Below are 15,965 nucleotides of genomic sequence, written 5' to 3'. Positions count from 1 at the left end.
AAGGAATGAATGACGTTTTACACATAGCAAGCTATCATTACAAGTGAAGACTGAAACTGATCATGTTTTGCAAAACTAAACAAATCCCTCTGCTGTATGCGCTGCTATCTGGAGCGGTGAAATGTCAGCTGTCCTCCCTGATTTGCAAAGGAACTAATTTTATCTATATTATAAAGCCATATTCAGGAGCAGAAACATCCTGAAGAGCTATGATAGATTATTAGCAAATCCTGAAATCCTGTAGAATCCCTACCCTCCTATTTAAATTTTTCAAAGTTGTGATTATGGCTTGACAAATATTAGCTAACTTTTAAGATTAGTGTCAAAGAAGTATAAGTATAGGGGTGGCCAGGTGATGCAGTAAGAGCGCCAGCCCCGGCGTCAGGAGACACGGATCGGTTCCGGCCTCAGATACTTGGCACCCACACAAAATAACTGGCCGTGTAACCTTGAGCATGTTACTTAACCCTGATTGCTTTTAAAAAAAAAAGTGAGTATAGACAATGTAAAACTATGCATCTGGCTGGACTAGTACCATAGAAATTTGCTGTGGAAAGTCAGGGTTTCAGCTCATTGTAAAAAAATTAAAAACAAAACAAAAAATGCTGAGTTAAAGCCCAAGAAGAGTGAAAAGCAATTTATTTTCAAAATTCAACCAAAATTCTTAGAAAGTTAATAATTATCTTTTTGGTTAGTACATTTTTTTCTGGTGAATTTTTATTTCAACCTTCATTATTTTAAAAAAGTTAACAGTTTCTATTCACTAAAGTCCAGTAAAATGGAAGAAAAAGAATCTTTCCCTCATTTTAATTCAACAAGTATTTGTCTGGCAGGAGTTAACACTCCCAAGTACAACTCAGAGCACTCAGGTTTTTCTCTAATGGGTCCATTGACATTAGATTTCTTGGGGACAGTAAGTAGTGTCACTCTCTACCATTGTCAATTATCCCAACCAGATTTCTGGCATATTAAGGCCAACCTCATTTTCTTTGGTCTGCTAGTGACCTAGGGTTAAAACTACTGGGGGCAGGGTAGACAGGGAGAGGGGAAGAAGGATGATTTACTGGAAAACAAGGGAAAAAGGAAAATTGAACCAAACTACCAGAGAGAGAAAAGACCACTTTTTGAAAGAAGAGAATTCTAACCTAGTGTAACCAACCCCCTCCACTAGCCAGAGAAGGATGGCAAAAGGCAAGATTAATTGGCTCTACAGCAGGCCCAGCAATGGAAGAAGCTTATGAGCATAGAATGTGCCCCGAGTTCTGCAAACAGGCTGTGCAAAGTCCAGTACATTTTGGTTTTTGGACCCAGTGTGCATTAGTTACATCAGCTTGTTTCCATGTGACTTGCCTCTTTCCAACTTAGGTAGGGAAGAAAACAAATATTTCTAGCTGTGCTCCAGTTGGACATCCATTCATGTAACCTCTCCCTGTACCTCCCCAGGACCCACCCCCCCAAATTTAAATACATCAGCTGTGATCAAGTGCTATCTTTAGAATCTGTTACAAAAAAGTGTCTCCCCAATTCTGTGTCTGTGTCAAGCTGAAGATTACCGGAGCTAAGCATGGAACCTGGACCTGACAACCAGGACTCTGGCAGAAGGGGAGCAAAGGTATGGGCAAGACTGAGCCTGGAGAAAACAGCAGCAAAAAGCAGGAGTTGGGAGTGAGAGTGGCAAACATAAAAAAAAAAACAACAAAGATGTCGGTGTGGGAAATTGTCAGAGGCTGACTTGCTAGAAAGGATTGGGGGTGCCCAGCTTAGCTACCAGATGCCTTATTTCATACCAAATAATTGGGGAACAATTTAAAGAACAAACACACAAAAATAATCAGGTGTTGCCCTGGATTTATAATTAAATACACACAAAAAGCCTCATGTCAGGCTGCCATCTTCTGGTACAAATAAGAATTTACATCAATATAAAAAGCTATTGGAAGATTCTGTCTAAAAATTTCCAGGATACAGGGAGATTTCAAGAAAATGTACTATGAGTAAAGATGTTCAGCAAGGCAGTCGGAAAAAATGAACACAACATAAGTACATCATGATCTTTGTTTTTACCACTCATGAAAAAACAGTAAAAGCAAACAAGCATGATCAAATACAGAAATCTTAACGTTTAAAATTTTTTACAACACAAACAGTGTTTGGTGGATGAAATTGCTTCTAAGTTGCTTTAATTCTTCAGATCTTCTGTTTTTGGGAAAACTGCCTATTGTTATCTGTAGAAACCAAGTAAAATATTTATAATGAAACATTTTGAAACCAATAGTAATTCAAAAGTATATACAATACAACGTTTTATTTTCATCTTTAGTCATAAAGAGTCAAACAAGTTAACAGTGAAAGAAAGATCATTAAAAGATAAAGGAAACATACACATACCAAATATTTTCCCCTCCCTGTTAGTAAAGGTTGGGAATTGAAACAGAGAAAATTTAATTTTAATTACAAACATAAAAGTCATCTGATGCTGCATTAGACTAGAGAAAACTGAAACATTATAGATTATGTCAGAAAGGTTTTGCCTTCATGTTAAACAATTAAGAAACAAAAGACTGATAAAATATTGAGTGCTACAGACTAAATTTGTTTGAAAAAAAAAAACATCAACAAGAAATCGAGTACTTTTTTTTGAGGTAAAGATGATTTGTTAACCATATCAAACCATAAACAGAAAAAAAAAGCCCATAAATGTTTTACATTACAAAAAACCAAGCTTTGGAAACAATCTACTCTTTAGCAGGAGTTGGGATCACTTTGAGTGTTAATGTAAAATACATTAGTCTTAACCGCAGGGGTCCCAGACCTACTGGTGCCAAGAAGGTAATGCAGTCTCTTTACAGAAGAGGAAAATGCTCCATCACAGCAGGAGTTTTTTTCCTTGTTGTGTTATTTATAAAGAGTTCTATTTGTTAACAAGTTTCTGCTATTATGGCAAAAAGGCTTAATAGGACTTCAAAGAAAACTGTTGAATGACACAATGATTTATATGGATTTTATAAGTTCAAGGCAGACCAGAGTTTCTTCGGTCTTGTAAACTCCTTGTGCCCATTCACCTAGCGACCGATGAGACTCCAGCTCAACGAGGAAAAGCTCAACTCCCTGATGCGAACAGAAGCTCCCAAGTGGAAATGTCAGGGAGAAAGAAAAGGATGCTGCTTTTTAAGAGCAAGCTTGGATCTAATGGCATCCACACACCAGCAGACTATTTTTCTTGGGCCCAACCAATTAAGATCATTTAAAAGCTGTTACTGCAAGTTAAACCATGATAGCATCACTTCATGTTGAGAAAAAAATGTTCAATAAGCTTCTGAGTTAGCTGTAACTATCAGGGTGATTCTGGCACTAAGAATTAAAAACCTCTGCATCTAAGCCAACCACCTATTTATCTGTTGAGACACTGACAGCTTAGTTAAAAGCAAACAATGCTTTCTTGTTGAGCTCATTTTAAAAAAATCCTCAATGGTGCATTTATTTTTTGAAAACAAGTCACTGGAAAAATTATTTTAAACAGTATATATTTCAGATTGGATTTTAATAATTTTATGCACAATTTTCATGGAGATACACATAACTTTATCAAGCTTTTGAAATTTGCAAGCAAAGTGGAGTCTAATTTTCATCAACTACCTAAAAAAATGTTCTTTACTTCCTAGACAAAATTTTATGAAGAATTCACTTTTATATTTAGGAAAACTGTCTTAGCCTTCTTACAAGTCAACACAAGACCTTCTTCTGTCTTTTACAGCCTTGGGTTAATTTGATTCCTATTTACTTAAAACCCCTTCTATCTCTATATAATGAATATCAATTTTTTTCTAATTATATAATTAGTCAGATTTAGATATCGAAGGGAATTTTTCCAAAAATACCACTGAATTTCCAGGTAGTTTTGCAAATTAACTCAATAAAAACTGGGGATTCTTAACATTAATGGCCTAAAATTTTTATTCTTTCTTAGTTTCAGTCTCACTAAAGCATCATTTACCTTTAAGAAGGGAAAAAGATGAATTATTTTCTTTAAAAAGGTTAAGCATGAAAACACACTTAACATCTATTTTTAACTGGTTTAGTATGTTGACCTTTACGTTACTGAACAACGAAGCATTCTGAAGGATGCCAACTGCAAAGAAACGATCTCTTAAACATATAGTTACCTTCCCCCTTATAAAACGAATGCTGGAAATGTCAGATATTGTTCGGATTCTCCAATACTTCCATTTTTTCAAAGTCACTCGGGCAGTTTTCCTCACTCCTATGAGAAAGGCTTGTTCTCCTGTAGTATTTGGGTCGGGAGGCACTTCTGGTCTCTGAAAGAGCAGACACACAAAAGCTCTTCCTCCTGGTCCCGTGAGAAGCAACAGACACAGAATCATCCTCAGAGTTTTCTCTGCCGGAGACAGAGGCCAGGAGATGGGGCCCTTGTGTGTAGGACAGATTTTCAAATTCTCTGGTATTAGAAAAACACACTGTCCTCCTCTTGGCTCTGTGAGCGGGAGAGGAAGTAGAGGGGCCTGGAAGTGAAACCCAAATGAGACCCTGACTCTCAGAATTTCTTCGAAGTCTCGTGCTGCGTCTTACTCGTGTTCCACTAGTGTTTAGTCTCCTAAAGGCTTGTGTAATGGACTTGGTTAAATTGTTAAAGAGTTCAGAGCTGTCAGAAGGTACTTCTTCTGCTGGACAGAAGATGGGTGGCTGGTTCCCAGGCTCTTCAAAGTGGCCCTCCTGGTCAGCTGGACGATAGACAGAGCTTCTCCTCCTCCGCCTCTTTACAAGATTTTTGTAAGTCAGGATGCCACTGGAGCCTCTTGGCTTTCTCTGCTGCAGCTCTGGGCCGTGGCTCTGGACTTGTGCCTCATCTTCACTCCTGACAGTATTTTCTAGAGGGCTCAGCTCTGCCTCTGCAGCATCTGCTGCATGGCTGTTCCTTGGTCTCCCTTCAGAAGCTATGAAAGCATCTTCTTGCTTTTCACAAGATATGCCCAGCTCTTCTCCCTGATGGGTGTTGTTAGCACCTTCAGATTCACAAACACTTCCCACATCTGGAATAACGGCAGCAGACTGCAGGGGCTGCAACAGAAAAATGTCGGACCGAGGGATGATTGGAGCCATCCCTTCTACTGTGGTAAGAGTGAGCACTGGAGAAAGAAGACCTCCATCCGGGCTTCCAGGCCTTTTCTTGGCGTGTTCTAGGCTCTCCAGCTTGTTCGCAGGCCTAACACGGCCACTTCCATAGACGGCTATCCCACTTCCATCTGAACCCTGGTCAAAAGTCACAGCACCAAGGGATGGGTCACTTCCTACATTAGAACCGGAGAGTTCAGAGGTGTCATCTTCTTTGTAAGACAGATCCAATGTTTCTGGGTTCTGGGGCAAATATTTACTTCTAGGTTTTCCAACTGGTATATTTAGGCCAGTGTTCATGGCATCTTCATCTCTGTCTTTGGAATCGCTGTAATCCTCTTTTGGCAAGTCAAGATAATCTGACAAAAAGGTAACAAGGGCAAAAAAATTTTAAAAACTGTTGCTTGTGTGCACCTTGTAAAATTAGGAGGAAAGAGCCTATCAAAGATTCCACCCACCACATAGGACACTCTCCTGAGTAGCTCCCTCCTCTTTCTCCCCATAACAATAACCTAAGGGGTGAAGTACCCAAAATATTTGTTGGACGAGCTGATCAGTATCTTCTAGCTCAGGAAAACATTCCAATTTTATAAATGCTCCTCTGGCTATATACTTCCCTCATGGAATCCACAACCCGTGTCTGTCACGTAGGGAGAGGCATGACCAAGGAGCTAAAGCAGAGGAAAATAGCTAAACTGTCTAACATCATCAATATAGTCAGGACTAAAATCAGATTCTCTACATTCTTTGAAGGGGTTCCTTTTGCCATTTAACTCTTAATTACAATGAACTGCTACTATATTCTCTAGCTAAGTGTTATATATAATTCTTTAATTCTAACACACACAAACAAATGAAACTGAAAAGCTCAGTCCTTTCTACCTGGCTAATAAAAGAACCCAACACAAAATAATGTAATGCATAATTTGGTATTTACATGGGGTAGACCTAGTTTATGACAATCAACCTGTAGGGTGGATTCCTTATACAGTTTCACAGATATATGAATATTTATCAAGTTTTCATGAATTCCTACTCCCATACTGGAGAAGAGGTAAAATTTTTAAATGAATTACCTACTAAATCATTTTTATCATGTTATATCATTGGATCCAATTATGGATTGAACTGTACAGGGACTAAATATGTTCGGTATTTCCAGTAATAAACTATCTGTACTAGATCCAAGATAGTGTTGATTTTCATCAAATTCCACCCAATAATTAATTTATCTCAATGCATCATGTTTAGACACAAAGGTTGGAAAAGAGAGCAAGAGAGTGGGGAAGTGAACAAACTACTAAAAAAAAAAAAAACCCCAATTATATAAATAAAGCCTTGAAAACAAATAAGCACAGAGCTATGGTGGGATTTAATTAGTAAAAAATTGTAAGTTATTTTTGATCTCTCTAAATCAGTGAGCCAATTTTTAAAAATCCTAGCATTTAAGCTGAAGACTTTCACTGTAATGTGGTCTTTACAGAGCGGTGATACTCTGAATCCTAGAAGATGCTTAATATTAAATATGTAAGATTCTCCAAGTCCAGACGAGTAATTTTGTGAATAACTAGAGGCAGTGTGGCTCAATGGCTGGTCTTGGAGTCCAGAAGCCCAGGGTTCAAGACTTGGCTTTGTTCTGCATTTGATGAATGATGAAGGACAAGTCACTTAATCTCTTAGTGTGGCATGTAACTCTTGAAGTATTTAAGTTATCCGAGATGTGATCTGTATCATCAGAGGTTCCCTAACAGTGATGAAATCCTAAGTCACCCAAAAAACGGACCAAATATAAATGAGCCAAATTCTCCCTTAAAATATATAGCAAAAATTTTCTGCCTTGAAAACTATCATAAAAGTTTAAGTCTTTAGACAATTATAAGGAAAGTAGTAATGACTTGGTTTTCAATTTGCTTTACAGCAGCTGGTTACCCTCAGTATTACTAATAGTCTTAGGTAAAATAGAAAAAAAAATCTCTTAGCTAAGATTCAAGTGAATTGGAACATGAATCAACCCTGAGTACATTCCTTCATATCCAGCAGCCCCACATCGGGCTTCATGTCCTATTCAGCCATCCAACAGGACACCACCTCCTCCCCTAATTGTTCAGAGAATAAGAATTAAATTCAATATTGTCATTACTACTGGAAATGGTATGAATGGATAGCTCCATGGTCCCGCTCACAACCTCTCTGATTTCCTAGATCAGTTTCCCAATGTGATATAAGAAGCTTGTCAAGTAGGTCTGGGGATTATATGACAAATGGTTAGGATGAGTCTACTAAAAACAGTAGTGTTAGTGAAAAATGTTGTGGACTGGAGAGAAAAAGATGGGACAGCAGGGGCAGGATGGGAAAAAGTTAGTGTGTCTCAAAAGCAAGCATCAGTTGAAGAAATTATTTCAACTGAACAAAACCAATTTTTTAAATGAAGATATGAAAAACGCTTTTTATACTGAGCTGGAAAAAAAAAGCGAACACTTTCGCTGCCACCCCCCCACCCCATGCCCCTAGAAAGACAAACTAAAATTAATTTATTTCTTATATTCAACATACATGGCCAGCTGTACAAGTGATTCTCCTTTCCTATCAAATCGGATGGAGGCAAGTTAACTGAAAGTCCCTTGGGCAAGAGCCCAGAGCCCTCTTCCCCACCACTGCTTCCTCCTCGCGCTGCAGTACATCCTCCTGGAGAAATCTAAGGTCCTTCAGGGCATATTTACATTAGGATGTCCAGCTCATGGTTAAGTGGTCAACAGATGTTTGTTGAGCAATTTTTATGCCTGTTCTGATTATTCAGAAGAGATTAATATGGGCAAGAATGCTGAAGGATAGTGTGGAAATGGATTGCAATCCGAAGTTACCCACATTGATGGAAATAGCTATACTGCCATATGTATGTTTTAAAATGACTGAGAAACAAAAGGAGAAGTACCATATACCTGAGCACCACAGAACAGGCATTCTTTGTGCACTGGGCGTTGTCGTAGAAGGGTTCTCGGGCATCTCAGGAATAGGACTCAGAAGAGGTTTCTTAGAAGCCACCTCTCTTAGGCCAGAGAAAGATTTCTGTAACCTCTTTCCCTTTCCTTTTCTCCTGCAATTTTTTAACACCTAAGAAAATGCATAAAACATTATAATCAAAACAGAAATTATGATGTTATCCTTTATAATTTTTACATTATCTCTATCACTCAAATTCTTCATTAGGTTATCTTTACACGTCCGAACAATCTCTAACGAGTTGCCCTCACCCTAGATAAGAAAGGTCCTGTTCCTGGTTTGCAGTTGACATCACTGCTCCGATCATATCAAGGCCCAGAACCTTGCAGAATCTTCCAAATTAGAACCAAAGACACTCTAAAGAATTTTGTTTCCCTTTCCATTTGAAAACTCTAACGTGTAAAAGAATGCTTATTGTTCGGATGAGGACAGGCACAAATGGATGGCCAATCCACGGAACTCAGCTGGTGGCAGTACATCCATCTGTATGAAATTTTAGAATTTAGAAATTCATTTTAACTTATTTATTTAATTAGAACTGAACAGAAACTAGAGAAGGGCCTAGATTAACTTTTAGGAAACTCCACAATGATTCTAGTGATCTCAAGTGTCTTGGTAATGTTAAATGGCTACAAGTCTTGGCACAGCAAAGTTTCCAGAAACCTAAAGTTGCAGGACACCCAAAGAACAATTACTAAACAATAATTCTGCAGGAGCGGTAATCAGGTGTCATCAGAGATACATGAGCAAACAAGGTCATCCGGCCATGTAGTGGGAAGGATGGAGCCTGAGTGCTCCAATGTGTTAGGACACCCCCAATTTCCACAAAATGTGGACAGAACAGAGTAAAGCAGCAGGCCAGAATGGAAAAGGTCAGGGTGGGCTACGACATGCAGTTGGAAGTCGTATACCTCCACAGCTGCCACAAATCCAACTCAAGAAAAAGAAGCATATCAACACAATAAGCAGCAGAATGTCATTTAGAATTTTTAAAAGTTGTTCATTTCTGCAAAGCACCTGACAGTTTTCCCTTATACGTTCAGGGATCATATGGTGAGAAGTGGGCTGAATGTTTATTCTATATTATTAGTAGTAATTTACAACAACAATATATTCACATAGCACTCTACATTATAAAGCACATCACTTGCTCATCATAATATACAAAAGCAGAGTTGGTAAACGGTAGTGACCACTTTACAGAAGGGTAAACTGATTCTAGGTGAGGCTCGATGAGCTTGCCCAGGTTCCTGAGCCAGAACCAGGACTCTGAGTCCTGGTCACTCCTCTTGTGCTACAACACTGTGATGTTGTGATGCTGTGATGAGTCAAACTCTAACCTCCACTTTGGACAGTGCTTTCCTACAGGTCTAGGCTGGGACGGAATCTGTCTATGACAAAGCTGGTTCAATAACCAATGTGTGAGGACAAAATAAACATTCAAAATGATCTTGATCAGAAAAGCAAAGGGTCAAATCAAAGCTGGAAACTAAAAGGAGAAGATAAGAGGTATTGAGTTTAAACTGAAAGCTAAGTTTAAAAAAATGGCAATTCTAACGTGGAAGAAACCCAGCCTGGCAGCAGCTGTTTCAGTCATTCCAAGTCAACATGCCTGTATTAAGGGCTTGCCACGCACCAGACACCAGGCCAAGGCACTCAGGAGACAAAGAAATGAAACCACAAATTTAACATGAGTCAAAAGTAATACATGGCTGCTAAAGAAAAAAGAAAAAATACATATATATTTTTAGGTCTTAATAAAAGTCCAGGGTTACACTAGACCTCTTAACGACAAGCGTCCTGCCTGGAACGCCGTGGGAAATACTTGTTAAAGGAGCCGACCAGACCACGGGCATGGAAGAGGCAAGGAAAAGCAGGAACCCTAAGAGCCTGGGAAGCATGGAGAAGAGCTGGAGGAGAGGGGATGCAGAGCGCAGAGAAAGCCAGGCCTGCCACGGGAGGAGGCCGCCAGGCCGAAGGCGTCAAGCTCACGCCTGCCAGTGGGGCCCAGGCTGTCAGGATGGAGGGAGGACAAGGCCAGGGCAACACACTCACGTGTACCTTCTTTGATGCTGTTCCGTTGATGTTCTTTGTTCCTTGAGCTTTCTTCCTACTGAGTTTCCTTTCCATATCAGGCTTAACCTCTACACTAATCAGATTGCTAAAATGAGCCTCTTCAGTAACATCAGGTGACTGCTGCAGCAAACACAAAATTTGAAGTTAAAAAGACAATGTTAAGCTTTAAAACTCTTGTGTGAGCTGCTAAGTAAGACATTGATCTGTAGATCATATAATTATTTTCCTTTTGGCTACACTGCCCCTTACCCTTCCATGGGCTACTTTTCCCTCAAACATAAAATTCATTAGATAGTAACGGATTTTAAGGCTTGAAGGAGAAAACTGCTGGAATGATCCACAATTTATCAACTCAGAAGTCTCCAACCTGATCTTGAACTGACACATAAACCCAGGACTTTATCATCTGTTATACTAACCACATTTAAGGAAAAGAAGGAACAAACTAATAACAGATTTGTCAATTAAAAAAAAAAATCAGAATCTATTGAATTAGTATGGTTCATGAATCCAGTATTTACTACCCTTGAACACTCACAGAATAAAAATTAGGAGGATGGGGTATTCAAATATTTTGAAATTACAAATAAAATTCCATTAATTCAATTTTATGGAAAGTTCAACTACAATTAAATCTGAATTATTAAAACAGGAAGAACATTGTTTAGTAGATTTTAATGATTAAGGCAGGCATTTAGGACACGTTTAGATCTCACTGCCCCAAGGCTCCCTGTACCCCCACTAAAACTTCAGAAGGACAATACAGCTACAACAAAAGACAAAAAGCTCTAAATTGAAATAAAAGTTTACATTAAATTAGATCGCCTGCTTGTTATATTAATAAATAATGGAGAAAATATCAAAATTTAAAGGATTTCTTTCTTAAGAGTTCACTGGAACCCAATCAAAAAGGATCTTCTAAATGGAAGGAAAGAAAAATCATTCATTTCATAAAGAAATTTTTTTCACTCAAAAGTCTATTAACAATCAAAGCTTCAAGTACAAGTGTTACACTTCAAGTAAAAGTGTTACATTTGTTTTCTTTTATACAAATGGAACAAAAAACCAAAAATCTTACCTTTCTTTTGCTAGAGGATCGTGTTACCCTATCAACTTTAGGAGGGGAAGTTTTTTCACTTTTATTTGAAGAATTAACAGCATCAGTGTCTGAATGAGTAAAATACAAGACAAAATCAGAATTTCAATTAAGCTGACAACACAAAAGATGTCCTTCTCACACACACAGAAACATTTAACTTATAATAATTTCTGATACAATGAAGACATTGCTATCCTGACATCTTCTAAATACCCAAGGTAAGTTTAAAAACCAGGTACATCTACTGAAATCTACTGAACACCATGAAACTTGACCTTTCTCAAAACCATCCAACACTTGTTTCATCACTGCAGGGCCATCTACTTCTAATTCACAGTATGACTGATGCCTCTATACCTTAGGCACTTGTGGACAGTAATATCAAAGAAATAAATAACAAACCATAAAAGAAATCACCACTGAGTGGCCTGGCCAGTCTTCCAGTGGTGAATCAAACTCATCTGAATCTTGACAAACTGAGACTGTAGTTGGACCTGTACTTAGAGTCCTTCCAGGTTGGCAGGCTTTTACCACAGAAGTGTTCTCCGATGATAGAGCCATAAAGATTCCAAGGTTGCCACCATGTATTGACAGAGACTGAAATAGTTGTAGATACATTACAAAAAAAAATGCAATGTGTTAACACTTACAAATTAAAAAATTAAAACATAATTTGTTTGCAGTAAGGGAAAAATGTTTTGTGTTCTGATTCCAAGCAATAGTCAATACAATGCCAGGCTTAAGAATGAATAAAATATAAGCTTTTTGTGGGCAGTTGTCATTCATCTTTCTATCTTTTGCATGTAACACAGTACCCTGTACATAGTGAGAATTTAATAAATATCTACCGAATTAAAGTGTATTTGGACACTATACTTTTAAAGTTCATTGTACTGGTAACTGATTCACATAGGTATTCACAAAATTTTAATTCGGTTCATCAATTAAGTATTAAGATCAAGTACATATTTTTTATGGGAAATAAAATTCTTTTAAGGGTTGGGAGCATAGAGAAAATGAGTCCATTCTTGATGGTCCAAAGATGTCTCATACTCAGGGTTCTCTACTGAGCTATGCCATCTTAATCAAATCACCACCTTCTGCAGGTCAATTTTCTCATCAGTAAAATGGAGACTAGATAATCCTTAGTCTTTTTCAGGTCCTTAGACTTGCCAGTGGTACTGCGATTATGCCCAGACACTGGCATCACAGAATCCCAGGACTTGGAAGGGACCCAGGTGACGTATCAAGTTCAGCATCTAGTCCTAAAACAAAATCTCCACTAGAGAAGAGCCAACAAGTGGGTCTTTGGCTGGTCCTTCTCTGCAGTCCTCCGCCACCTGGAACCCACTGAGGGGGGCTGCTCATCCATATTGGATAGGTCCAATAGTCACATCAAGCCTGAGATCTCTTTGCGACTTTCATTCACTGTTCCCAGTGCTGCCCTCTAGGGCCATGTCTGATCTCTCTGCTGCTGGCAAGCTTTCTAATACTTAAAGCTAGCTATGACCCTTCCAAAGTCTTTCTTTCCAGATGAAATCTCCTCAGCTCCTGAAGCAGATACTTCTTTAAGGGCATAATATTGAGGGGCTTCATAACCCTAGCTATTCTCCTTGGGATCCACCTGTTAATAGCTGTCCTTCCTAGAGTGAGGTCCTCAATGAGCAGACTTTACAAAGCTGACATACAGTAAAATAAGCCCCAGAAAAACAGTACAGACAGAGATCATCACCACCATGGCAAAGAAAAGAACAAAGAAAGGGAAGCAGTGTTGTGTAACTGGAACGCCCACGCTCGTGCCCGAGGGATAAGGGAGAAGGCATCTCTCTAGTTTTTGCAGGCAGGAAGCAGAACCATGGAAGCGGGACATTCCACTACTTTACAGTAGACAACTTTGTCATCCATTAGCGTTAACTCCTCCTCCTCCTCTTTGTGTCTGTCATTCAAGCTGGCTTTTCCTGAAGCCCACTCCTCTCTATCTTTTCCATAAGAAGAGCAAGGGACACTCTGTGCAATGCTTTGCTCCCATACAGGTAAATCTGTCTATAGAGCCACCCTCCTGGCCTACCAACTTAGTAACCCTGTTACAATACTTTGTAATAGCCCTTCTGTTCGAATCCGCTGGTATCTGTTCTTAACAAGCCCCGGGGCTCTCTAGGACCATTCCTTTTTCACCATCTCTAAAAGATACTAGAAATTCTCCTGGAGTTGAAGTTAAGCAGTAACTTCCTCACTTTTTTTTTTTTTTAAAGCAATCGGGGTTAAGTAACTTGCTAAAGGTTACACGGCCAGGTGTTTCTGGGTGTGGTGCTAAGTGTCTGAGCCCGGATTCGATCCCCAGGTCATCCCGACACTGGGGCCGGTGCTCTTACTCACTGTGCTACCTGGCCGCCCCACTTCCTCACTTTCTTTAGAACAAAATCTAACCTCTGCTGTTTGGCATCGAAGGCCTTTCCCACCAGGGGCCTCAGTTTATCTGTGTAGCCTCACTGGATGGCTCTACCGCTCCCAACACTCTGCTGTCCAGTCCCAATGGCCTTCTCTTTGTTCCATGTACATGGCATTCCATCACCTGTCTCCCCACCTCTGCACTAGAGGTCTCTTGGGCTTGGAATGCACTACTTCTCAAAATGCAGACCAAGTAGCACTGCTCTGGAAGAAAGCCTGCCCAGATCCCCACAGCTAGTCCTCTCTTCTGATCTTTATGGTGCATATGCACTGCCTCATTCCAACTGAATCAAAGTTCCTGGACTTTGGAAGTTTCAGCTCCCTTTCTGAAGCTGTGTGCCCAATAATAAATACCCAGTGCTGGCTGGCTCGTCTATGTACAGACTCCATTAATTCTCCTATTCTCCAGTCATGAAAGAGCCCTCACAGTGGCTCAGCACTTATATCTATCAGTCTTCAGCAGCCTGGATTCAGGACCTTAAACACATAGATGGCTAAACGCTCTTTCCATACTCCTTATGTAACTCTCCACATGTAGCCAGCTTTGGTTTTGTCTTTTCCCGTGTAGGGACACTTCTCTCTCTGGTCCTATGACTACATCATTCACCCAGAATAGGAGGTCTATCAATCCCTTTCTTTCCCCAATACAGCTAACAACCATGACCCTCAGTTTTCCCCCTCAGGCTCCTAACACTGTTCTGCTGACATTGTCCTCCGTTTTCTATGCGCATCTGGCTAAAAGCTGCCCGGATTAGTGCCTGTGTATCTACATTGATCTCTTTACACAACTAGAATTTTCTGAGGTCAGGCCCATAAAGGAGAGTCACAGCTCCTACCTGAACCAGAGAGTAGCCATGAGAAAAGACTGAGGAGAAACTCCATCATTCTCTGGGCTAACTGTTCAACAGATCTGGAGCTAGCTGCTGGGTGTCCTGTGAGCATCTCAGAGACTTTGGCTGGATGACTATCTCCTTCACTTGGCCTATACTGACTCTAAAATTGAACTACTATTTAAGTAACAAGATTACCTGTCAAGACTTCCTACTGTCCAACTGAAGAGGGTCTCTTTAAGAGAATTCTTACTAAACCTCTTAAAAATCCCCAAATAGAACATTTCCAGTCACCTCTCCGACAGGGGAGTTGTATTTGGTTTATCCTTCACTACTTGTTCACGAGGTAACTAAAAAGAGTTAAAAAAACATAAACCATACCTTCAAGAGTTTCAGAGGATGAAGAATTAGTAGCAGGTCCTAGAACTGCAAAAGACATTTCAAGTGGTTCCATGTTTACCTGGAAGAAAATGGAGTTGAAAGGATTGGGAGGAAAATTAAGACTCATATTCAGCAGATGATCAAGAGAAAAACCCATGACAAATAAAGAGGCTTTGATGAGGAGTGATACAAATTTATTTAACCTAATTCCCAATACATCAAGTCAGAAAAGAGGCTGCAAATGTGAACTTTCTAAGAAAGGAAGAAAGAAGCAGTAGAGGCAGAGTAGTGGGAAGGAACCCAGAGCTCAGCCGCTTCCGCACTGGCCACCTAGGGGAATGCAGGTCACTTTTTTGAAGTCTCACTTTCCTAATCTATAAAATACCTAATAATACATAAATACACAATAGCAAATAAAACAATGTTTGTACTTCCTTTTTCTTAGTAAACAGTAAAACACTATATAAAGTTATTATTATGACAGAAAAACGTATTTTCTGGTACCTTTGAAAGTAAATTGAGTTTACTGACACATGCAATACATCAAAATAAAAAATTTACAATTACAAGTGACAATATGCCTAATCTACCAGGCTTTATTTGTGAAAAATCACTTTCCTAATACCCAAGAAACATTAGAAAAGTGCTTCTTGAACATAATAAACTACTTATACAATAGATGTACAGTATGAAAAATGGCTTTAGATTTAATGATTTTAAATCTTACAGGTCCCATTACAGGTTCAACTTTCACCAAAAAAAAAAAAAAAATCTGCCTTATGAGAAGAGGTAATGATTTCTGAGTGTGTTGTATATGCATAAAAGTTCCAAAGATATCTCATTTTAGGGGTACAACTCATAACAGAACCTATACATTTAATACTCCCAATAATTTTCCCACAAGATTTCGTGAGAATAGCTTCATTAGAAACAGTCAAATATTTTAGGCTTTTTTGAATCTAAGTTAGTCATGGGTTAGTCATCAGAAACCCAAATATAAA

The 15,965-nt window shown here is 39.1% G+C and overlaps 1 protein-coding gene across 5 annotated transcripts in view; it reads right to left on the bottom strand.

Moving 5' to 3' along the window:
- Positions 1 to 622: 622 nt before the first annotated feature.
- Positions 623 to 15,965, bottom strand: part of CDCA2 (cell division cycle associated 2) — a 49,202-nt gene continuing 33,859 nt past the window's right edge. For 3 of the 5 annotated variants that reach the window (XM_069066938.1, XM_069066936.1, XM_069066913.1), the window contains exons 11-15: positions 14,965 to 15,043; positions 11,285 to 11,373; positions 10,192 to 10,326; positions 8,070 to 8,241; positions 2,042 to 5,489 (exon numbers count right to left, since the gene is read on the bottom strand). In XM_069066938.1, coding sequence (XP_068923039.1) covers positions 4,195 to 5,489; positions 8,070 to 8,241; positions 10,192 to 10,326; positions 11,285 to 11,373; positions 14,965 to 15,043 — 1,770 coding nt within the window. In that variant the 3' untranslated portion in view covers positions 2,042 to 4,194. Of the gene's footprint in view, positions 5,490 to 8,069; positions 8,242 to 10,191; positions 10,327 to 11,284; positions 11,374 to 14,964; positions 15,044 to 15,965 lie in introns of all 5 variants that reach the window. The other 2 variants (XM_069066922.1, XM_069066928.1) reach the window with 2 other exon arrangements.

Source organism: Petaurus breviceps, unplaced genomic scaffold, assembly GCF_028583685.1.
Source record: "Petaurus breviceps papuanus isolate PSGF00001 unplaced genomic scaffold, PetGlider_PUasm1.0 139, whole genome shotgun sequence".
Classification (NCBI taxonomy): domain Eukaryota; kingdom Metazoa; phylum Chordata; class Mammalia; order Diprotodontia; family Petauridae; genus Petaurus; species Petaurus breviceps.
This window is presented reverse-complemented; position numbering and strand designations above follow the sequence as displayed.